The 19430-nt window shown below is 31.8% G+C and overlaps 2 protein-coding genes across 2 annotated transcripts; one reads left to right on the plus strand and one right to left on the minus strand.

Moving 5' to 3' along the window:
• The first annotated feature begins 6225 nt into the window (after window positions 1-6225).
• Window positions 6226-8801, plus strand: LOC133788952 (uncharacterized). Its single transcript, XM_062226639.1, has 4 exons — window positions 6226-6422; window positions 6989-7160; window positions 8140-8256; window positions 8390-8801. Exons 1-4 carry the CDS (start codon window positions 6313-6315, stop codon window positions 8564-8566), a joined length of 576 nt encoding a protein of 191 aa, XP_062082623.1. The 5' UTR covers window positions 6226-6312; the 3' UTR covers window positions 8567-8801.
• Window positions 8802-8974: 173 nt separating this feature from the next.
• On the minus strand, window positions 8975-12839 carry LOC133788951 (uncharacterized protein At4g38062-like). The gene is made up of 2 exons (XM_062226638.1): window positions 12753-12839; window positions 8975-12272 (listed from the first exon to the last, which is right to left on the minus strand). The coding sequence occupies exon 2, from the start codon at window positions 12242-12244 to the stop codon at window positions 9470-9472; it is 2775 nt and encodes a 924-aa protein (XP_062082622.1). The 5' UTR covers window positions 12245-12272; window positions 12753-12839; the 3' UTR covers window positions 8975-9469.
• Between the last annotated feature and the right edge of the window lie 6591 nt (window positions 12840-19430).

The following is a 19430-nucleotide window of genomic DNA, read 5'->3' on the forward strand; positions in this document are numbered from 1 at the left end:
CATCATATAACAAACATCCATATATAGAGCACTCAACATGCTTCATCAATAATCACAGGCATAATCATAATCATGCGCATTTATATGGGCTAATGCCCAATCAAAACCATATTAAGTATTTGGGCCAAGCCCTAATCACGTATGTCACATAATGGGTGCAGTTTTCTTACCTCAGGTCCTAGTATAATGTAAAATAAGAACGACCCTCGAGCACGATCCTAATCCTGAGCCCCTAGTGATAACCTAGTCACAACCAAGTACAGAATCTCATCAAAAATGAGCAAATAAAGGCTTCCGGACCGAGTCCTAGCCTCCAGGACATCGAATCCTACTAAACCGGGTAGTAGAATTGACCCTGAGCCCTTAGGTTTGAGTTCCCACTCTCAAAACCTCCCTAAGGCCAACTTTCCCCTTAAGCGCCGCGACCCCACACCCCTGAGCCACGGCCCGCCTCTAGACAGAGGCCCCTGCCCTTTTCTACCTGTGCCTCGCGCCGCGGCCCGCCTACTAGGTGTCGCGGTCCTAATTCTCATCAGACATGTTCTCTTCTTCGTTAAGCTTGGGCCGCGGCGCCCAAGAATAGGGCCACGGTCCGACCTGGAACTCAGCCAAAACCTTCATTTTTCCCATTTCAAAACACTCCATAAACCTATCCAAATCCCAAAAACAAACTTTCCGATCATCTCAATAGCCCAAAACCATCAAAACCCAAGCTTCAAACAACTCAAAAATTCATCAAAACATAGAATCAAATTTGAAACTTAAGAAACTTTAGGAAACGGAAACTCAGAAATTCAAAGCTTAAATTACCTATGATTATCTCGTTTCTTGCTAAATCCTCTGATTAATAAGCTTCCAATCTTTCCTATAATTATTATGACTCGATCCTTGCTTGAATCTTAGTCCTAAAACTCGAGTTTTCTTCGAAAATGCGACGAACGGTTATAAGGAATAACGGGAGAAAGAGAGAGAGAGGAAAGTATTTTGAACGTATTTTCTTTTTGACATGTTACTTCAAGCTTAAGTAATCTCAAGTAAATCTCAATGCTCGGGGTTCCAAAAATTCCCCTGAGGGTTAAATAGTCAAAATTCCCAAATGATCTCACTAACCCCCAATATATCATCAAATAACCATTCCCAATACCCAATATCCCGATAATGTAGTAAATACTCAATATACCCCTTGACTCACACCAGGTCAAAATTTGATCCAGTTGTGAGTTTTTCACTAGCTTGCTCCCTAGGATCGCCTCGTACCGAGTAACCCAAATATATCCTCATAATAATGTGGTCTCACACATATATCACATATATACCAAATATAACCATAACATGCCAAATTACGAAAATTTCCCTTCTAATAAGAAACGGGCCCACATGTTTAATTAATACACCTAAACATGGATATCAAGTCATATAATAATATAACTCACATAATCACATATTTGCATGCATATAAAACACATAACACATGTAATTTCCATGATTTGCCATCCTGGTCCCCTAATCAAGGCCTTAAGCCTTATTAGGTAATTTGGGACGTTACAGCCACACAATTTAATAAAAGTAAAAAATGACAAAACATGCAATAGGTGACAAGTGATAAGCTTTTGACACCCTACCCACTTGTCCTTCTTATACATTTTTTTTTTGTCATTTTCTTTTCTTGCACGTTAACCAATACACAATACTCATTTTACTTTCTATTCATCTTTCTCTATATCACTTTCTATTCATCTTCTCCATCTTCCTTTTTTTTCCCAGAGATCAATAAATTTTTTTGATCTCATATACTTCATAATGGTTACTACTCGATCAACATTTGGTTCTACCTCTCCATTTTGTAAATAAAGCTCTGACTCTCTTGTTGTTGCTTTTAAGTTTATGTTATGTGTTTGTTAGTTTTCTTAATGTTGTTTTTATGAAGATTACCTTGTGTTTTTTACTTTTTGATGTTGTTTAATTGTTGTTTTCATTTGAGCGTATCAATATCATTTTTTATATTCTAAAAATATATTTCTTTTCATATGTTTTCATATTATTGTTTAGTTGCTTTAAACCCTTAAGTTTCTTTTAAGGTTGAAAATGATAAAAAAAAAAAAAAAGGTGATCATACTTTTAAGGAACATTTTATTAATTTTTAGATGGGATAAGCTAAGATGCTGATGATGAGCTGCTCATTCTTTTTTTTTTTTTTGTTATTGGTGCCCAAAACCTCTCTCTCTCCATCTTTTTCTTTTATTCCTTCTTCTTCATTAAATTTTTACAAAAACGTTGCCTTGTTGATCTTGTGTTGCCTATACATTTTTTGTATCAAGCCATAGTTGTTATGGTGTTTATTCAAGATCGATCTTGTGGTTTGTTTTTCATATTTATGAATTTTCATTTTGTGTGTCATGTTCTTGTGTCACTGTTGACTATCTAAAGGTGAAAAAAGGGATGGTTGATTGTGTTGCCTTATTTAAGGGATACCTTGTGTAAACTGTTTCTTTCAATTTTAGTTGCATGTAAAAAAGGAGATTGTCATCATCTACTATTTTCAGCATTATTTCACTTGATATTATAACTGAATGGTCGTTGTTTCTAAATTTCGTTGTCGTTGCTGATACAATTTCTCAATAATATTTTCATATTTACAATCCTTCAGTATAAATACTTCACTTACTTCGAAATCAGTGTAATTCTTTTTTATCATCCTGTGTTCATTGCTTTCTATCATAATTGGTATTGGATTCCATTCTCTAAAAGGCACATAATCTCAGTTTTTAAAAAAAAAAACATTACAGTGTTTTCAGTGGCAATTATACATTTTATATCTCAGGTTCACAAACATAAAAACAAAAACAACCCGACAACAACACAACATAAACGTTTTGATAAATATAAATTTCAAAATAATCTCTCTATTTTCACTATATTTTCTATCTTATCTCATTTATTTGAAGTTGTTTTCTGAATTTTTTTCCATCTTTGCTTCCAAATCTTACTGAAAAGAAGTTTTTGATTTTTTTCGGGTTGAATTTTCATTGATAGCTTGATGGTGGTCGAAGATGGTGATTTTCCAATTGCTGATCGCCAGTGTTTTTCACTATAATGGTTGATTTCACGTTGATGCTAATCGTCGTTTATTGCAATTTGAGGAATGGGTTGTCGTTTGAGAATTTGGTTACCCTTGTTGCATCGAGATCTTCTTGTGGATTTTATTATTGTTTTTTTTTCTAAAGCTTGATCATTGGCGCTCATGGAGATCTTCTATTGATCTTCTCTCGCTGGTGTTCATGGAGATCTTCCATCGCTGGTTACTGCCATGGCTGGTTATCGAAGCAAAGCATCTGCCATGCGTGAATGGGTCTGTAGCATAGAACATATTTTTGTAAAATAAATGAGTGTTGTCGTATAAATGTTTAAATTGTCGTGTGGTAGTATAAATGTTAATATTCTATAGTATTTGCCTATTCCAAAAAAAAACCCTAAATTTTATTTTAATTTTTGAAACCTGTTTTAAAAGAATTTTAATTTTTTTCAAATGAACTAATAAAAAATATTAAGTATTTTTTGTGTAATTTTTAGAATAATATAAGTATTTTCGTTGTTAATGCTTTAATTTTGGACTGAACTATGAACACTGAAATACTAGCGATTATATATGGAAAATTTGAGCTTCTATGCATCATAGGGTCTTCAAATAAAAAAAAAATTGGTTTATTTACATTACCTTTTAGTGATATTCTTTCCCTTGTTTCCGAAACTACCACTTTCGTTATTTTTGCACCCAACTCTTCCCACTATCTCTCTCTCTATCGTTTTTCTCTGAAAATGGAAAATCTCATCTCTCTTTCTCTTAACTTCTCCATGGAAGCTACACAAAAGATATCCATAATAGTTTTGAATGATTTAGAACTTAAACTTATGACAAGTATCACTTAACACACTAAGAATTGCATTTCAAATAGATCTGGACATGATTTTTTAGTTTTCTTTGTGATTTTTTTCTTCATATCTGAAGCTCTAAAATCTGCATAAAATCGACTTTGCTTGATGATGCTCGATGTCAGCTCGACAAGGCCTTCAAAATCAAGATTTTCATGAAAAATTGACTTTTCTCGATGGTTGCTCGATAATGGCTCGATAGTTGCTCGATGATACTCGATGCGATTTTTGCAAGAGGCGTAAGTTTTTACTTGGATGTTTGTTTGGGGTATTTTCTTTTGAATTTGAGTATTTTTTTCTGAGATCTACACATTTGAGATGTGTATATATACATTTGGTAAGTGTAAAGCTTAAAAAATTAAAAAAAATCAAAATATACCTCACGTTTAAGACATTTTTTTGTATGTTTTCAAGCTTTAAAATTCACAAATGTGTATAGACATATTTCAAACATATAGATCTCGAAAAAAATACTCAAATTCAAAAAATAAATCACCACAAACAGACACCCGAGTGAAAAATTATGACTCTTGCAAGAATTTCATCGAGCACTATCGAGCAGATATCAAGCACCATCGAATTTTTTTTTTTTTCATAAAAAGAAATTTATTTTTAAGGTCGTCGAGCAACCATCAAATAATATCGAACACCTATCAAGCAAAGTCGATTTTTTCATGAAAACCTTGATTTTAAGGCTCCATCGAGCTGACATCGAGCACCATCGAGGAGCATCGAGTTGGGCATGAAAAACATGAGTTTTTTTTATGGAAAATTTGATGAAGCTTGATGGTGCTCGATACCTTGCTTGATAATTACTTGATACTGCTCGATGCAATTCTTGGAAGATGCATACTTTTTCATTTGGGGTGTCTGTTTGAGGTGATTTATTTTTATTTTGGGTATTTTTTTTTTTAGATTTGAACGTTTGAAATGTATTCATATTTGGAAAGTGTAAAACTTTACAACACGACCAGAATTGGGGTATTATTTTGAATTTTGGTACTTTTTTTCAAGTTTTAATCTTCCTAAATTTGTATATACAAATCTCAAATGTGTAAATCTCGAAAAAATACTCAAATTAAAAAAAAATTACCCTAAACGGACACTCGAGTGAAAAATTATGCCTCTTGCAAGAATTGTATCGAGCACCATCGAGCAGGTAACGAGCACCATCGAGAAAAAAAATGTTTTTTTCATAAAAAAAATTAATTTTTACGGCTACATCGGGTTGTTATCGAGCAGGCATTGAACACCATCGAATTTTTGCAGACTTAAGAGTTTTAGATCTGAAAAATTACGAAAAAAAAATCATGTACAAATCTATTCGAAATGCATATACTAGTGTATAAAGTGAATATTTTCTTAATTTTAAGCTCTGAATCATAAAAAAAGAAATGGGTTGTGATGGTAGTTTTGTGGCTATCATGGTGGAAGAGCCGTGAGAGGAGACGATAGAAGAGAGGGAGAAAGAAGGAAGGAATAGGGAAAGTTATGAGAGATATATTTTGGAAAGAGAGGGAAAAAATAGCTTACTTTTTTTGGCATTCTATTTACACCCCAAGAGTATATATATATATAGTCACTATTAGTTAAAAAAATAATTATTAAAATTATTTTGAACACTTTTTCTAAAAAAACTAAATAAAAATAACATTCTTTAATTTATTTTTTAGTTAATTTCAATATTTTCATTTATTTTATTTTCATAATTTTTTTAGAAAAAAAATTCTTACTTCAACAAGTTTTTAAATATTTTTATTTTTATTTAAATATTTAAAAAACATATTATTTATATGTATTTTTTAGAATATGAAAAAGAAAAAAATTAGAAAAATGTGAGCAAAGGAAATATATTATATATTAATTTTTAATAAAAATGTTTAATCAAATTTTAAGGTACATATATAATGCATAATATACAAAATATGTATAATTTTTTTTATTTAGGCCATAGCATAAAATCTCAAATTTTCCTTATATAATGAATGTGTGACAAATATATTTTTATTAGATGTAAGTATTTGCTAGGATTTTCATTGTTTTTTTTTTTTTGACAAATGTGTAAGAGTGTTTTTTTTTGGGGACAAATGTAAGTTTTTTTAATAAATGGAATTAGTGAGGAAATTTAGTAGTGATAAGAATAATAATAATAAATAAATAATAAGAGCGTCACGGTATAATTTGTGTTTGTAACTTTGTATTATCCCAAAGTCCACTTTCCTATGCAAGCAGACCAATAAAAACGATACCTTTAGCAGACATTTTATGAAATGTTATAAAAATAAAACAATCCAACCAACCAATACGAATTCTCTTTCTCTATTCTCTGCGCTATTCTCTATTCTCTATTCTAGAGAGAGAGAGAGAGAGAGAGAGGGAGAGATGGCAGACGAGAGGGTGAAGACCGAAGCTCTCCAGATAATGGGAATGTTCCATGTTCTTCCTAGACTGGTCGTCTTCGATCTCGATTACACTCTCTGGCCTTTTTACTGGTATCTCGATCACACTCTCTTTGCTTTCTTAGAAAATCCAACAGAAAATAAAAAATAAAAGTTTTCTTTTTTCGTTTTTACTGTATATTTGTTTTAAGAAGAACATCGTAGAATTTCAAATTAGAAACTTGAATTTAGGTTTAATCTACTGAAGAAAGAAAATAATATTTTTTTTTTGTGTCTATGCTTTGATAGCTGAAATAATTATTTGAAAAAAAAATTAATTAAATCTTTAGAGCATACTTTTGTAAAATACAAAGTGTTGAGTGAGATTATTAGAAATAACAATAAGGATTTATGCTAATAGAAATAGTTGTGTTGGCATGTTCTTATATGAATGCATGCATTGTATTGTGGTTTGTAACATTAGTGATTATGTTACAGTATTGCCATGTTTCTCTATTGCCAACTGATCAATTTCCATTGTGAGGAACGAGAGAAGTCATCTCTAGAGTAGATAGAGATTTAAAATTTAATTTAACAGCTGAACTTCTTTCAATGTTTGTATTGCAAATGTGTTATTTTCCAAACAATCATGTTACTAATTTGCATCTAAACTTTTGTAGTGAATGTCGCTCTAAGCGTGAAATGCCATATCTGTATAAGGATGCTAGTGGCATATTGCAAGCATTCAAGGAAAAGGGTGTCGATCTCGCAATTGCTTCTCGGTCACCTACTGCAGATACAGCTAAGACATTTCTTGACAAACTCAATATTACAACCATGTTTGTAGCTAAGGTGAGGCATGGTTTGGGCGTTCTCTTATGTGTATGTGTGTATTTTATAATATTATTTTGTTTGTAGAATTAAGGAGATAGACAATGGTCTGGTAATTGTGATTTTCCTCATGGAGCACATCTAGAGTATGATACAAACCTATTTATTGTTACAAATTCAATATTGAAAGAACCTTTACAAGTTATTTATGATTTCCTTGAAGTTTTACAATAGTATAGTGACCTTTCATGTACCAACTGTGAACTTTAAAACTTTAACTGCACAGAGAATGATCTAAAATCATGTTTTGTACAACTTTTTGGTGCATAATTATAGTGTCACCATATTGTAGTTCACAAAATAAGACAATTTGTCATTAGTGCTCTAGGAGATACAATATATAGCAAAATCGAATAAGATATGAGCTTATCCTTGTGCTCTTCTTATTTTGTATCCTTAGAAAACAACGATAATTTTTATCATTTGACAAGACTCATTTTGTATTAATATCAGAACACATGGGTAAGCGTAATAATTCTGTAAACCTAGGAGACAGTAATTGTGTCTGTATGTCTGTTTTTGTGTGTATAATTGTATATATGTATTAAGTTTGTTTCTTTCTATCAGGTTGTTAAATGTTATTTTAGAGGTAAATGATGCATTCATTCATTTGCCATACTTAGTGTATAATAGCCTACAAAATTGAATATGGAGAAGGGTGATTTATCTTTATATAATTTTTTAAGGTAAAGCAGAATAGGTTTGAATATAGAGCTTTGATACTATTAATTTGTCTCATACTCTCATGTATTGCTTTTTTACTCCTAGTAGTAGTAACCTGAAATGGTCAAATCAATTAAACTTTTCTTGCTGTGGATGGTTTGCCTGGTCTGTATTATATGAGGTGAAATCATCCATAACGATTCTCGATGAAACGATATGCGTATATTTTCTTATAGTTCCTTATGACATTCTTATAATTATCATCTTCATTATGCAGGAGATTTTTTCTAGTTGGACTCATAAAACAGATCACTTCCAGAAAATTCATTCCAGAACTGGAGTCCCCTACAGCTCAATGCTTTTCTTTGATGACGAAGATAGGAACATAAAAGAGGTAAGATTGCATTTATACATATACATAATTTTGCCTCTATCAACTGTTTGAGATTAGGCATCACATATTGGGTGAAATAGGTTGAAGATATCGTTTGTTGGTTCTTTTAATAATTTTACTATGCTAATTACAGGTTTCTAAAATGGGGGTAACAAGCATTTTGGTTGGTAATGGGGTCAATCTTGGAGCACTAAGGCATGGTCTAACTGAATTTTGTGAAAACGTGAATACTTCTGAGAAGAACAAGCAGAGATGGATTAAAAAATTCTCCGGAAATTCAAGTTCATCTGATAAAAATGAGAAGAAATGAGTATCTCGAGATGTTGATCTCTGTAGTTTGCAGGATAATTTTTAAACGACCATATTAAGATGATGATTAATGATTGTTGTACTGATTTATCAAGAAATGCTTTCTTGAATACTAGTCTTCAACATGTTACAACGATTAAACCATTCAGAACTAGTCAATTCTACAATCTCCTTTCTCTGTATTAATTGTTTGTTAATACTACTATCTATATACAAATCCATTATTAAATTTTCAAGTTATTTCCTCAAAAATTCTGTAATAGTTGAACAATTATGCTGACTTGCACTTTCGACAAATTTGATATATTTTTTTGCTTGCATTGATAGGTTTAGATTTAGCGAAAGAATCCAGGAATTAGTGATTCTTGTTCCATATACATTATACAACGTTTGATGAAGCCAAAGAACATAGGACTAAATTACAATTGTTGAAGCCAGTAAATTACAATTGTTTAGCAGACCAAAAGAACATAGGACTGAAAGACCAGAGAACATAGGACTGAATTACAAAAGTTGAAGGTTGAATCCAGTAAATTACAATAGTCATTTAGCCGACACAATGTACACAACAAGCATTTTTTATTTAAATTTACACTACAAACATTTAAAACTAATGAAACTGCCATTTGATCCTTTTCAAGAACATGCGTGGAAACAGCCCTATTTCGAGATTTTCCATTTCCGCGCGGTTAGCCAAGCAGCTTAGAGTTTATTGATACACAGACCAACCCAAAAGGTATAATCAGAACCTCGTAGAGTATCCATTAAACAAGAATATATAACAATCCAAAAAGGTAATATTGTGACCCATCTCTTTCCAAACGCTAGCAGGTATTACTGTCCAACAGACTAAAAGGTTGCCCAAACACAAGTTTCCAAATTGCTTAGGATTCAGTGTTATTTCTTATATCTGCCTCTGGTTGACCTCCATGAGTGGTGATCTCTCATTGCTACTTGATTCAAGTTTCTTTGTTGTTGCTGAAAAAGAAGTAATAGCATTCTCTCCAGTAGAATAGCAAAGCTCATCGGGCACCATCAAATACATTTCTGTTGGAATCTCTTCATTTGACCTTGGCAACATTTTCCCCAAGACTTTCATCATTTCTACATCCTCACTGGAAAGCTGACCAATACTGTCACAAATTTTTTGAGCATAACCCAACAAGTTTTCCTTTTCAATTGATAGCTTCATGATGTCTTGAAGGAGAACTTCTCTATCAAGCTCAAGCTGTTTGCATAACTGTTCCATACTCCTCTGTTTATCCATCAAGCTCTCTGTTTCCAGTTTGTTCGATATAATTAATGCTTTAAGTTGCTCAGTTTCATCCTCCTGATGTGCCAGTTTCTCACTCGGACTGCATAGTTCTTTTTCCAAATGACTAATTAACTCATCCTTGTCTTCAGTGTCAATAGCTGTGACACTCTTCTTCGCTAATGCTTCAGTAAGCACATCAATCTTTACCTGCTTTTCTATGACTTCTGAAAAAAAGGACACAGCTAAATTTGTGAAGTGTTGCTCCAGTGATGCTGCCAATAACTTGAGATTTTCTATGATATCGTCTTTCTCATTAGAAACCTTTAAAAGCATTTCTTTTTCTTCCGTAAAAATTCTCTCTGCATCCAACTGTGCAAGGGTTGCAGCTTCTAATTCTCTTCTTCTAGACTCTTGCTTTAGCATGTCAATATCTCTTAGCAGATTGGCAATATTTTCTTCTTTTGCAGTTCGGGCTTGATTCTCGTTATCTTGTAGGCAGGCCGCCATTTCTTCTGCTTGAGCTGCTAGTTTGGTTTCCAGTAATTCAACCTGCTGCTGGAGATCTTTAATTTTCATGTCTTTCTCTTTGAATATTTGGGTAAGCCTCTCACTCTCTTTCTTAAAAATTTCTGTCATTTCATCTTGTACAAGAAGGCAATTCTTCATTTGTCTATAGACTTCTTCATCTTCTCCAAAAGCTTCTAACTGAGTTACTTCATTAATCTCCGCACTTGGCTCAGCATTTTCCTTTTCTAGTACCTCACAATGATTTGGCAGTTCATTGTTGAGGCAACTTTCCATCTGAAAACAGTGATTTTTCAAGTGAAGTTGGGACACAGAATATTCTTCAAGAATTTTTTTGTGTCTTTGAAGCTCCTCATCTTTAAGAAATGGTGGTTGTTTCATAGGTTCCAGTGAATCCACCCTCTCTGCTAAACTTTCTACTTTTTTTTGTTCTTCCTCAAATTCAAGACGAACAACATCTAGAGCACTGCAACTCATCTCCAACTGAGCTGTAAGTAATGGAACATTTTCTTCCTTCTTTTTGTTAAACAGCTTCATTTCATCTTTCATATCATATGTTTTGGAGTATGCCTCTGAAATTTCTGATTTAAAGAATGCTAATGTTATTGTAATCTCTTCATTTAACACCTGAATTGTAGAACAGCAACTTTCCAGCTCCATCTGAAGCTTCTTTATTTGTTCATCTTTATCCTTCAATTCAGAATTAAAACTAATCACATTTCCTTTAATCTTTTCTATTTCTGAAAGACATTCAAGCTCTTTTGCTGTCAATTTTTCAGAACAGCTGATGTGTGCATTTTCCAAGTGTCTAAGCTTGTTATGCATTTTTGCAGAAGTAGTGGTCCCAGCATTTCTGATTTGAGCCTCCTGAAGTTCTTTTAGAGATTCGATGAGTTCCTTATTCTCTTGCTCAAGGTGTACAGTCTTAAATTCCACTTCCTTGGCTAATGTCTCCTTTATTGCCAGCGTGGTTTGTAACATTGCAATCTCTTCATTTCTTTGAACAGTCAGTCTTTGTATCTGTGAATTTTCTTCTTGGAACTGGACAATGGCATTCTCAAATCGCAATTCAAAATCAGACACCTGAACCTCCAGGAATTTCCTCTTGCTTTCTTCACGAGCTAAAGAGTGGTTGCACATCTCCAAACGTGTTTGTAGACCTTCCAGAGTTATAGTTTGGCAATCCAAGCTTGTCTGCAATGTCGAAGTTTCTTCCATTAATGCCAATTTTTCCCTCTTCCAATTCTCTTTGCTCATATCAAACTCATCTTGGAGCCTTTTGTGAGCTTCTTCAAGATGTTTAAATTGCTCCTGCTTCCACTTCAACTGATCCTGAACACTATTATTTTCCTCCTCCAGTTTAATCAGCATCTCATCTATATCCCTCAAACCTTCCCCTTCTTTAGCCATTTGCTGAGCTTCTGTACACTTCTTCTCTGTAGACAACAAAAGCTTTTTAAAGCCCTCAATCTGGTTTGTAGTCGCATACACATCCTGCTCTAGTTCTTTGTTTCTCGTAGTCATTTCATCTAAAGAAGATACCAAATCTATATTTTTTCTTTCTAAAATTCTCAACTTCTGCTCAAAAACATCTTTGGCTTTCTCATTCATAGAACACAAATGCCTTAATGACAAATCTTTTTCATGCAAACAAGATTCAAGCTTCTTAGAAAGTTCGCTAGCTTCCGCAACTTCTTCATACTTGTCCTTTAGTTCTTGAGACTGTTTTTCGATCAACTGTTTAGCTTCTTCAAATTTGAGTAATTGCTCACTGTGGGCTTTCTTCAAGCACTCAGAGAGCTCTGTCTTAGTTTTGCATTCAGCCTGAACTTTCTTTAGCTCATCTTTGACCGAATCTAAATCACTATAGGCTTCCTCCATGTTTGTTCTTCTAAACATATGACGCTTCAGAAAATCCCAAATATGGCTTTAAAAATAAATTAATAAAATACATGTCAAAGTTAAGTCCTGGATCCTAAAAATTGTGTATTTTAAACAATCAAGATCAACAGAAACTACATAGAGTGAATTTATGAAATGAAACTTTTATGGTGTTTGCCTTCTTTCCCACCAAAATTTCAAAATTATTTTACAATTTGTCTATTGTATCAAGGTTGGAAATTTTCTAAACCAACATCTTCACTAAAAATACTGTGAAGCAAGCCCTATACAAAATTTATTTATATTTCATTCTTTCGTTGATCATCATTTATAAATAAATAATCAAGAGATAACAATGCAAGAAATTGAATAAAATAATTATAAAAAAAAACACCCTGAAAAGAAGCCCTCGAGAACATGAATACGAAAATGAGAGCATCGTCCAGTTTCTTCATCAACGTTTCAAGCATGAACAGGTAATTTATGAGGGAAAAAGAATTGAACTAAAAGGAAAATGAAAGCGAACCTGTAACTTCATGAGAGAGAGAGAGGCGGGAGACTTTGTAGATTTGAAATCCGGTGAGGTTGAGATTATGTAGAATATGCTTTATTTATGGGGGACCACAATTTGTATTTGTATTTGTTTTTGTGGAAATTAGGTAGAATATGCTTTATTTATGAGAAATTCTTTAGTCCCTCTTTCGAGATTTAGACATTTATGTGACCTAATTGTATATCTAATAAGGGAATTTACTCATTTGCTACTCTATGTTTTTGCAAAGTATTATTTTGGTACCCTCTGTTTTCAATAATGCTCATATGGTACTTTGTATTTTAAAATTATACATATTTGATACTCTAAACTCAGATTTGATAGATAAAATTTTATCAATATGATCAAACTGTCATCAGTTATATGTAATTAAGTAATTAAATTTAAATTTGGAACTTACATTACTGACAGCAATTTGATTAAATTGGTAAAATTTTATTAATTAAATTTCAGTTTAGGGTACCAAATATGTACGATTTTAAAATACAGGGTACTATATGAGCATTATTGAAAAGAAAGGGTACCAAAATGATATTTTGTAAAAACACAAGGTACTAAATGGTTACCTACCCATCTAATAATATGTATAGTTTAGGTTTTTATAGTAAATTTATATTAAAGTTGAGACTTATTTACAATATCGAGTACTAAGTTTTTTTTACTATTGTTAAGTGAGTGTTAATGATTTATTGCGGAACACTATTAAAAGAAAGTAACAAAAACTGGTATTTGTTTTGGGTATAAACAAATGAATCAAGTCTCTTTTGGACAAATTTGATTTTTGCTTTATTTCTTTAATATTGAGACGACTGCATTACCATTAATTAGATTTGAGAATATATATTACATACAAAGTTTGAGAATATATTACATGATAGAATGTGTCATATGAATGATGTATTCTATTTTTTTTAAAATGGTGTTTGAAAGATGGTAGAATATTTAGTATTAATTATTTTTGGTAATGTATTTGACACAAAGATTAATTTTTTTTTAAAATAAAACATTTATAGATTGTAAAATGTTTAGGATTAATTAATTTTGTCAATATATTTGACAATAAAATTAATTAGATGTTTTTTTAACAAAAATATTAATAAATGGTAGAATATTTAGCATTAATTAATTTTGTCAATGGATTTTCAATAAGATTAATTAATGTTTTTTTTAAATAGATGGTAGAATGCTTAATATTAATTATTTTTGTCGATGTATTTGACAATAATATTTTTTTACAAAAGACTTTTATAATTAGTAAAATATTTAGCATTAACTAATTTTGTCATTGTATTTGACAATAAGATTAATTAGATTAAAAAAAATAGATGGCCCAATCTTTAGTATTAGATATTTTTGTCAATGTATTTAACAGTAAGATTAATTATATTGTTTAGCAGTGACAATAATGATGCGATATTATGTACCAAGATGAAATATATGAGTGAATTAAAATAAGTATCTAAAATATCATTTTAATATTTTGAGGAAGAATTATTAAGATTTGAATCATCTAAGTATAAATAATATGATACGATAATTTATTGATTCTCATAATAAATTAGAAAACATTCTAACTATTTTTCTAAAATATATTTTCCTTGGCTTTAAAATTATAAATTCTAAGTATTAAATGTGAAAAAAAATGAACTACTAATGATCAACTAATATTATTTTTAGCAAAATATAGAACCAAACTTTAATAATCTCAAACTATAAAAAAATACATGATATTAAAGATAAAAGAAATTATTGATTGAAGCAAAAATCATTGACATTATATTGTACTATTGAGATATTGGTATTAAATGATTAAATCAAATGTTCGCATCGGAATATATAGACTCATTTTAATAAATATTAATACCAGCCAAGATCATACACATATATAAATATTAAATTACATACAAATAGATAAGGAATTAACTATTGTAGCCTATCAAGTATCATTGAGTCTTTTTGTATAAATCAACGATCTTCCTATCCAGTATTCTGAGATCTCACACCCTGATCTTCCAGAGTTCGTGTGTGGGCACGTAGGATTCAAAATATTAATTTATGTGACTCCTTAGATGTACTCAACACGTGAGATCTAGAGAGTTTTGACAGAGAGAAAGTTTAGAATAATTTTTAGATTTGGAAAAAACTATCGCTTTAGAGAGAGAGAGTATTTCTCAAAAATAATAATGAAGTTTTATTCTAAAAGTCACATACTATCATACTTATAAAGATATTTAATCTACTTAAATAATCTTTATTTAATTAAAATATAATTCAAATTAAAACTGATCAGATATTTACATTTAATTATATTTAAAAAGAATAATTACATAACTGATTAAACAAAAATATTTGAAATTCAAAATTCATATTCCAGGGATTAAATCCATGGTATAGGTGCCACACACTATACAATACAGTGTGTGTTGCCCAAACTTGTATTAGGTTTCCCTGATTTTCTCATTTGTTTGTTTAATCAATCTTTAAGACAATATATTTATCCCAACATAAATATCAGTTAATTCAAAATTAACTTTATCTTAAAATACCAATTTTAAATTAAATAAATATCATATTATAAATAAGATATTTATTATTCTCTCTCTTTATATTAATCCAAACAAGATTAATATTAATTTTAACCTATAGTTTTTCAAAATAAAAACTATATAGTTAAATAATTAATTAATTCACAATTAATCAATTATCACATAATTATTTCTTTGCCCTCGAGAATTAATTCTTTTGCAATTAATTCATTTATCTTTACAAATCGTTCTTTTGACATTCTTACCCTTGATAGTGTATGATAGAGGTGATCTGGGGACCATGGACCTATAATACGAAACTCCAATAAACCAGATTATTAATTAAACTATTTAATCTAATAATCTTATTTATCAATTCCATGATTACTGATGGACCCAAAATAGGTATGTTTTAAATATTTAGCTCACAAGCGCACGAATTGCATATGAAGTATAGTGTTCGTGTAAGCACGAGGTTGAACCCAAAGGAATTGGCTTAAATCAAAAGAGAAAACTATTTTACCAGAGTTAAATAAATTTATAACATAGTTCCAAAGATTGATGGGTTTTGTTTTACAATAAAGAAAGAAAATACTAAAAAGGTTCAAATAAATAAACTAAAAATACTTGTTTTTAATAGTTATTTATAAAATTATTAAGATTTTAGAATCCACAAAATATAAATAATAATATTTATTAATATGTTGACTTCCCAAATTTTAGTGATAGTTAAAATCAATCTAACTATCTTTTCCAAAAAAAAATATACTTCCTTTAAGTTCTCTTTAATTAAAAAATATAGATTTTCCTTTACTTCAATAGTATAACTTCAAAGCATTAGTTGTGAATCAATTTAATGAAACTACAAAAAATAAAATAATGTTATTTTTAAAGTCAAATATAATACTTATGTTCTAAGAATTAGATGTGAACAATTTAATGAAACACACTTAATCAAAGAATATTATATTTTAACAAAATTAAGAGCCAAGTAAAATATGTTCTAACTATCTAGAATACATGATATTATAGATGAAAGAAATATTTAGAAGAAAATAAATCATACTATTTATTGCTCATTTTGGGAGATCAACATACAACAAACATTATTTAATTATATCTTGGTTCATCCTCCACCTTAATAATCTTAAGTGGATTAGAAACCCATAACTATAAAAAAACAAAATAAAAATTACAACATAAATAGAAAAATTTGGAGGAGGAGCCTCCAAATTATTCCTCTAAAAATACATAAAATCTAAGAAAAGAAAATGATTGAGAGAATAGAAAGATGGTGGTGTAAGAGAATGTGTATTTGAAATAGTGAAATGAGACTCCTATTTATAGATAAATTCTTGGGTAAAGGAAAACACTCTCATTGGTCTAAAAAAGTAGCACATGGATTCATGCTCAAAATTGTGATCTTTTCATATAGTTACAAATCCAATGGTGGAGAAAGAAGCACATGGATTGATGACATGACATTGTCAAGAATTGGATTGGGCCTTTCATTTTGGGCTTGATTTCTCATTTCTTTATATCAATATTTTATCAACATTTCATTTTCTCCCAACAACACACCTACATAAAGAAATTAAACACACATAAATTAGTAACAACATAATTAAACAAAATAAATACCAAAAACACATAAAAATACATAAAATCAAAATAAAACTAATAAATTTAAAATTACTTAAAAACTTGATAAATTAATTAAAAATTCAATAACTACACAATAATTAACTTATAAAATATGGTGAAATAACTCTATTTTGTAGAGTTATTAATTACTCTACTATAAATATGGAATTGCACTCTACGTATTTATAGAATTATATTTACAGAGTTTTCTCTAGTAGTCCATTGATATAATCAATATATGTAGTTCTGTCCTCCATTGTTGGTTCGTTAATTAGAGCTAGTCAAATTACCATTTTACCCTTCTAATTATCTCTTGATCCTTAAGTATCATTAATTCACTATCGAATAATTAATATATAATATAATTATAGATTTGAGCTCAATAACTATTCAGTTCCAGAACAGAATATGTAACGCCCTGGATAGCTAAGACCGCTACACTGTGTGTTTATAAATGTGCCAGACTTGCTAATCAAGTCATTTAATTAAAAACGTGTTACCGAAACTATAATGGAACTAGGGTTAAAAGATTTTGGTCTCAAAAGCTGCATTTCTTATAAATAAACATTTTCTGTTTGCACGGGATCCCAAAATTAATAGAATTAAAACCATTTACAAAAGATTTGAGATTTAATTACAGTATTAGCCATACTAAGGCAAAATAGACAGTTAAGCAATCCCTGTCCTGATCCACTTCTCGGCCATGGCGACCGAACAACTGACTATGTACATTCTGCCCCGCAGCCCTCCACCTCAGGATTGGTCCAACTTGCATTTGCCTTTACCTGCACCACGTAGCACCCGTGAGCCAAGATCCAACAAGAAAACACAATAACAGAGCATAAACAATCATCAGACAATTCAATATCTCATATCACATAAACATAAACATATTCTCATTAGACTAAACATCCATGATAATCAAGTATACCAAACATGTCATTTCCCATCAACAATTAATCACAAATGATAACTAGGGTTAGCGCCCTTAGGCCGCACCCTCTGTTTATCCCACTGACTCCGGCCCGCTTAAACCGAGCTCAGTGAATATTAAGCTGTTATCGGCTACCAGTGGCCAAGCCGCACCCTGTGCGCAAATATTGTATATGGCACCCTTAGGTCGTCTATCACATGTCCCATGGAATAATATCATCATTGACATAATACAGATATCGGGAGCACTTAGTCCCATCACAAAAAAAATACCGGGTGCAGTTTTCTTACCTTTAAATTTACTAGCTTCGTTCACTTTGATCCTTGAGCACGATCCCTCTTGAACCCTAGCGCACACCTAGTCACAACCACAGGTCAGAACCATCACCAAACCTCAAGTCCAAAACCTAACCTCGGGACCAATCCCGAGCCCTCGGGAAGCTCTAATTCCACCAAACGAAGTGGTGGAATCGATCCCCGAACCCCCGGGCAAAAATCCTTGAAAATAACTCAAAAACCCTCTTCTGGAAGCAGGGTAGCGCTACATCGCTCTTTGGAGGGCGCTACAATGCTACAAGCAAAACCAAAATCCCCCTAGACAACCAAGCCTAGCGCTACAACGCCCAAAGGCTAGCGCTGTAGCGCTAGTCACAGAACCAGCACCCTTGCATTTTTCCTTCCTGCGATTTCCCCAAGCCAACCCTTACCAAAACTTTTCCAATCTTCAACCAAACTTAAAAACAAGCTTATCAACACACTCCACTCATCCCAAACATCCCAAATACATAAAACCCAATCACATGCACCCCTAATCTCAAAATTCACCATGGTTGAACCTCAAACTCAGAAACTTCAGCATAGCAGTCAAAACCTTAGAATTTCATACCTTCAATGGGGATTCGACCTTAAGTCAGCTTCTACACCTCCTTGGTTTACTCCTCCTCAAACTCCTGGCTTGAATTCCCTAGAGTTCCCACCAAATTCAGCTTAGACACCATAGTTCAATACCAAAACCAAAAACTGAAGAAACTTCAAAGTCTTACCTCAACTAAATGGCTTATTCTTGCTAAACCCTTGCCAAATCTTCAAGCCAGACCAAGAACTCTTGCCTCAAGCTTACCCTGGCTTCCCCTGGGTTTCTGCTCCAAAATACCTCAAGAACTGATGAAGAAAACCTAGACCGACCTTGACAAAATGGCCTGCTCTTCTTTCCCTTTTCTTTCCCGTCTTTTCTTTCTTTCCTTTTCTTTCTTTTCTCAGACTTCTACTTCATTCTACAAACTCCACTAAGCATAAAGCCTCAGTTATGCCTATCTTTATATGCCAAATGACCACAATACCCTCCCCTTTAATTCTAAATCCTTTAATCCACTTAGGGGCATTTTGGTCATTTTACCCAATTCCCGCTAATTCCTCAAGTGTCTCTAATATTTTCCACTTACTTCCCGATACCTAATTAATCACCAATTATATTCCTCGATGTCAAAATAGACCCCAATATATTCTCTAAATTCCTATTTACACCCCCAGGCTCGCCCCGAGTCGGGTA

The sequence above is a fragment of the Humulus lupulus genome, chromosome 7 (genome assembly GCF_963169125.1).
Source record: "Humulus lupulus chromosome 7, drHumLupu1.1, whole genome shotgun sequence".
NCBI classification, from domain to species: domain Eukaryota; kingdom Viridiplantae; phylum Streptophyta; class Magnoliopsida; order Rosales; family Cannabaceae; genus Humulus; species Humulus lupulus.

What these genes read in the sequence shown, in the direction of transcription:
- LOC133788952 (XM_062226639.1), top strand. Translation starts at nt 6,313, where the DNA reads ATGGCAGACGAGAGGGTGAAGACCGAAGCTCTCCAGATAATGGGAATG. An exon ending in CAACCATGTTTGTAGCTAAG is followed by an intron (nt 7,161 to 8,139) that starts GTGAGGCATGGT and finishes TTCATTATGCAG; the next exon opens with GAGATTTTTTCTAGTTGGAC. An exon ending in AAGATAGGAACATAAAAGAG is followed by an intron (nt 8,257 to 8,389) that starts GTAAGATTGCAT and finishes TGCTAATTACAG; the next exon opens with GTTTCTAAAATGGGGGTAAC.
- LOC133788951 (XM_062226638.1), bottom strand. Translation starts at nt 12,244, where the DNA reads ATGTTTAGAAGAACAAACATGGAGGAAGCCTATAGTGATTTAGATTCG.